This window comes from Equus quagga, unplaced genomic scaffold, assembly GCF_021613505.1.
Source record: "Equus quagga isolate Etosha38 unplaced genomic scaffold, UCLA_HA_Equagga_1.0 72278_RagTag, whole genome shotgun sequence".
NCBI classification, from domain to species: Eukaryota; Metazoa; Chordata; class Mammalia; order Perissodactyla; family Equidae; genus Equus; species Equus quagga.
In genome coordinates this window covers 3,499-9,122 of record NW_025802384.1, presented here as the reverse complement: position 1 = coordinate 9,122, position 5,624 = coordinate 3,499, and the positions used below count along the sequence as shown (strand labels likewise).

Sequence of the window (5,624 nt, the reverse complement as noted above, 5' to 3'; positions counted from 1 at the left end):
TCATCTATCTGGCAAATCAGTTGAATGAATGATCAGTATAGAGCACCTCCCTATTCTAGAGAGAGTATCTTTCTTAATGTAACCTCAAGTCACATGCTGTTTCCTGGCAGCTACAGCACAACCTCCACTCACACTGACATCAGTGCCGCCTGTACTTTTCTCACAAGCGCTGCTCTCCCCTCCTTCCCTCCCACAGCCGCCCTCCTGCACACTCACACACACAATTATCTCTCTTCAGAAAGGACAATCCTAGGGTTATGGGACCTATTTTTCCAATCAATTGTGAATCTAAAGTAGATTCAACTTTATAAATCCATGTGTTTGGATCATAGCCAGCACGAGGATGACGAGGGCTGAGGGCAGAGACGGGGCAGGCTGTAGAGAAGACAGAAACCCAGCGGGAATTTATGTGAGATGAGAAACTACTGAATCCTTCCTGTCTACTACTTCCAGATTCTGGTTCTGTAGAAGAGCAGAAGGATGGAAAGAACAATCCAGGAAACAGCTCTAGAGAGAGGGCAAGAAGAGAATGAGTCCAGAAATTGGTCTCTCGAGACCAGAGTCTCCTGTGTGCAGGGGCCACCCTGGGCCTCATGGGGACAATGACAGGCCAAACGACTCCTGCTGCTGTCAGAGATGGCGACACCCAGAGGAGAATGAAACCAGAACTCACAACATGAAAAAGAACGGGTATAATCCCAAAAAACTCCCAAAGAAACAAAGTCTAAACACACAAAAGGCAGGGGCTGAAGGCCAGACCCTGGACGGAGCCTTGGCTGACCTGGCCACAGAAAGCCCTCGCTGCCCAAGGTCCTGAAGACACGACAACACCCAGGAGATGTCCTCATCCCTGTGATCACAGGTACTGATGGAACAAGGTTCTATAGATGGAACCAGGACAAAGGAGCAGAGAGATGCGCCAGCCAAGGAATGACAACATCACAGCCCATGATGTACTGAACACCGACCGTGCACAGGCCCCATCCACACCCAGACTCCACACAGCAAACACGACTTCTGGAAAGTTCTCAGTGCTTCCATTTATTTCCACTCTCAAACTTTAGGAATCTTCTTCTTTAATTAACACATCAATCCCTTAGAAGTATTAGAAAAAAATTCATATCTGGATTCATATTTTCAGCAAGGAAGCAAATGATCACTAGTGAGTGCAACAGGAAGTTAAGACAGGGATGGAGATGGCCCAGCCCCACCTCTGCTAGAACAGGAAATTTCATCAGGGAAAGCACAAAGGTCAGTGTGGGGAGGGGGTCGTGGAAGGCAGGGGGTGGGTCAATTTCCCCACCTCCTCTCATTACGCTAATAGGAACACAGACACATTCAGATGCAGAAAGAGAAGTCAGGGGATCTGAAGTTGCAAAGTAGGAGCGTGAACAAATCTTGCATCACTTGGTCTCCCACAGGGCCACTGTCTCACACTGTAAAAGAAAATAATCATGAACAAATTCACGTCAGTCACATAAGTGTTGACATTCTCAACAGCCCTCTGCATGCTCAAAATACGCCAAAGAATCCCCAAAAACCAGTTGTGTCCCCTCTGCCCCAAAGCCCCTCCCCACCCAGGCCGTCCAAGTCTCACCTTTCTGTGGGAGAGACGCATCAGATCCCTGGGCACTGTCACTGTCTGGGGTAGAACAAAACAGGAAGTGGTCAGAGCCCACAGGAGATGAGACTAAAGGAGGAACTACAGGGTGAGTGAGCTCCCCCCTCCCAGGGCTCCTGTCTACACTATTTCAAGGGTCTCAGGGATCAATCCCCCACTCAAACTTACTTGCAGCCTGCACGTAAATCCCTCTTTTTTCACCTGTGGGAAGAAAACAGGAAGAAGGATGGGCCATGAGATCCTAGAGGAACCCCCTAGTCCTGGACCACAGGGAAGTTTCTAGAAGCATGACTGAAGACCCAGGGCAGGATTGAGAAACATGAGAAAAGAGATGTGTGAGGACTGGACCAACTGCTCTCCTGGAGGTCTGTCCTCAGCAGGGACCCTCCCCTCTGACCTTCGACTGCTGGGAATCAGGTCCCCAGCACCAGAATTATCAAGGTGAAAAAATCTCTTTCATTTTCATAAGCACTTTACAAAACAGTGTTAGCAATCCGCTCCAAAATGGCAAGTGCATGAGTGTGGATGGTACCTCTCATTAACAGGGCAGGGCAAGTTCTGCTTGGTTCTTGAAACCCCCCAGGGGCACAAGAAAACTCAGATCCCAAACCCCCTTCCCTACCTGAGCGCTTCTTCCTCCAGATCACAGCTCCAGCCACCACAGCTCCAAGGAGAACCAGGCCAACAATGATGCCCACGATGAGGATGGTGGACTGAGGAGGCGGCTCTGGGAAGGGAAGGGAAGGTGAGGGGCTCTGACCTTAGGCCTCAGCCCTGACCCTGCTGAAGGTCTCCAGAAGGGCTCCTGATTTCCCTTAGAAGAGGCTCTGAGCCCACGGCTCCCTCCTTACCCCATCTCCGGGTGACGGGCTCAGGCAGCCCCTCGTGCTGCACATGGCACGTGTATCTCTGCTCCTCTCCAGAAGGCACCACTACAGCTGCCCACTTCTGGAAGGTTCGATCCCCTGCAGGCCTGGTCGCCACAAACTCCGTGTCCTGGGTCAGGTCCTCCCCGTCACGCTGCCAGGTCAGGGTGATCTCCGCAGGGTAGAAGCCCAGGGCCCAGCACCTCAGGGTGACCTCACGGTCAGAGATGGGGTGGTGGGTCACATGTGTCTTTGGCGGGTCTGAGGAGAAGGGTCAGAAAATTCACTTTCAGTTCCCTCCATGGGCCGCTGAAGCAGCACTCATGTGACCATCCTGAGAACGGACAGGACAATTGGTTTTGAAGGAGGAAGCACAGAACCCAGACATCAGCCTGGACTTGCGGATCCAGAATAAGCTCAGATTCCTTGGAAAGTTCTAAAATCACGGTGAGAGCCCAGGGTACGAGCCTTCAGGTCTCTAAACAGGAGAACACAGACTTCTGGTCCTGACATGGGTGGAGCGTGAATAACTCAGAAAAACTAGAGTCAAAGTCGCAAGGATCTTTTCAGGCCGAGAACAAGGTCTTGAGAAAGTCACGGTTCACAAGGCGGCTGCCAGGGTCAAAGGGAACCAAGGACTGACGATTTCAGGGATGGTCTCCCCTCCTATTCCTGAAGAAACTGGATTACTTCACTGTCCTTTAGAGAAGGGCGGGCTCTCTGGGCGAGTCTTTAGTAAGAACATGAAAACCTGGGTGGATTACTTTCTTTTCTGAGGCAGGGTATGCTGACACTGATCCCATTTCCTCCCTCATTGTCGGAAGCCAGCCCGGCCCTTCGTACCCGCGCGCTGCAGCGTCTCCTTCCCGTTCTTCAGGTATCTGAGGAGCCACTCCACGCAGGTGCCCTCCACGTAGTTCCTGAAGCGCTCCGCCACACCCGCCGTCTCCCACTTGCGCCGGGTGATCTGAGCCGCCGCGTCCGCCGCGGTCCAGGAGCGCAGGTCCTCGTTCAGGGCGAGGTAATCGGCGCCGTCGTAGGCGTACTGACTGTACCCGCGGAGGAGGCCCCCGTCCGGCCCCACGTCGCAGCCATACATCCTCTGGAGGGTGTGAGACCCTGACCCCGCCCCGAGGTCAGCCCTGCCCACTCGGCCCCGCCCCCGCCCCCCGCAGAGATTAAACCTAAACTGAAAATGAAACCGCGGAAAAGTCCCCGCCGGCTCTTCCCGGGTCGGGGGTCCGGGCGGGTCCCGCAGCCTCGGGGTGAATCTCGGACCTGGAGACTCGGGGAGACCCCGGCCCGTCCGTGGGGATGGGGGGTCGCGACCTGGACCCGGGCCCACGTCGCTCACCGGCCTCGCTCTGGTTGTAGTAGCCGCGCAGGGTGTTCAGGTTCACTCGGTAAGTCTGTGCGTTGTCCTTGGAGATCCGCGTCTCCCGCTCCCAATACTCCGGCCCCTCCTGCTTCATCCACGGCGCCCGCGGCTCCTTCTTCGGATTCTCGGCGTCGCTGTCGAACCGCACGAACTGCGTGTCGTCCACGTAGCCGACGGTGAGGAAGCGGGGCTCCCCGCGGCCGGGCCGGGACACGGCGGTGTGGAAATACCTCATGGAGTGGGAGCCTGGGGGCGGGGAGGGGCTGAAACCCGGCCGACCCTCCTCCTGGCGCGGGTCCCAGGTCCGAGGGTGACGGGGCCGGGAGGGGGGAGGGGATTATGGGGTCGTGAGACGGAAAAGGGGCGGCGGACGGAGAAGCGCGGGAGACCCCAGTGGGTGAGAGGAGAGGGCGGGAGACTGGAGAGGGAAGGAGTGGGGTCAGGACGCGGCGGGGCCGAGGAGGGGCGCGCTGGGCGGGCCTGCGGCTGAGTCCGCGGAGACGCGCCTTCCCCGGGGGTCCTGCGACCCCGCCGCGCGGTCCCCTCGCTCCGCCCCCCGCAGAGCTCGTTTCCTCCTGACCCCGCACTCACCCGCCCAGGTCTCGGTCAGGGTCAGGGCCCCCGACAGCAGCAGCAGGAGGAAGGTTGGGGGCATCATGACCCGCGTCTTCGCGATCTGGGGAGAATCTGATTCCCGGCTGGTCAGGGCGGACTTTATACCCCGGAACCGCGGAGACGCTGATTGGCTTCTGTAGAAACCGCACACGCAATAGGAGTGGGAACTCGGGCCACGTCATGAGTCTCCAGGCAGGAGGAGCTGACACAGGTTGTGAGGGGAGAAGTGAAACTCAGGAGACCGGGACTCCCCAACGCTGAGCTTCCCCGCCCCAGACTCCGCCCTCGGGCCTGAGACCCTGAGAGCCACGCCCGTGGACCTGGGACTCTGCCCTGACCCCTCTCCTCCTGCTCCGAGAGCTCTTTGTCAGGCCGTCTCCCTGAGTCCTGGCCCGGGAGCGGTTTGAGTCAGCGATTCTCAAGCACTTTGGTTTCAGGATATCCATAGTCTTACAAATTAGCGAGGACCCCGAGGGTAACTTTATGTTGGTTGTATCTATCCGTATTTACCATACTAGGAACAAAAGTTTTAAAATATTTTTATTAATGTGTTTAGAATAATATTTATAACCGACTGCAAGTTAAAAGAAATAATGTTTTTCTGAAAAATGACAATTTCCCGAAATAAGGTAGTGAGAAGAGTGGGTCTTTTTACACTTTATGTCTTTGCAAGTCTCTTTCTGGTCTGGTATTAGAAGACCGCTGGATTTTCATATTTGCTCTGCATTTCATCTGTTATTTTGGTTGACGTATATGAAAAAAAATAGCGGTATTTCAGACAAATATGTAGGAGTAGTATTTTTAATAACCTTTCCAGATAATTGTGGATATTCAACTTTGATACTAAAATAAAACTAAACACGTGGCAGTTTCTCAAAGGTTATTTGCAAAGTGGAACTGGAAACAGTATCACTGAATATTTCCTATTCTGTTATATTAAAATCCACAGGCCTATTTTACATATTGAATGGCTCTTATATTAATGTATGATTTTTAAAAATAATGCACTGTTTCACTAAGTTATGTGGATCTTCCTGTGTTGATGCATTTAACTACAAACTATCAAAACATCACATTTATTAATGTGACCACGGATCTCAACAGGAAAGTCTGTCAGGACGGGGAAGCTGTCAAGCTTACGTGG

The 5,624-nt window shown here is 53.7% G+C and overlaps 1 protein-coding gene across 1 annotated transcript; it reads right to left on the bottom strand.

Moving 5' to 3' along the window:
• Positions 1-1,020: 1,020 nt before the first annotated feature.
• On the bottom strand, positions 1,021-4,546 carry LOC124234167 (patr class I histocompatibility antigen, B-2 alpha chain-like). Its single transcript, XM_046651412.1, has 7 exons — positions 3,842-4,546; positions 3,331-3,606; positions 2,473-2,748; positions 2,244-2,348; positions 1,790-1,822; positions 1,598-1,642; positions 1,021-1,436 (listed from the first exon to the last, which is right to left on the bottom strand). Exons 1-7 carry the CDS (start codon positions 4,098-4,100, stop codon positions 1,432-1,434), a joined length of 999 nt encoding a protein of 332 aa, XP_046507368.1. The 5' UTR covers positions 4,101-4,546; the 3' UTR covers positions 1,021-1,431.
• Between the last annotated feature and the right edge of the window lie 1,078 nt (positions 4,547-5,624).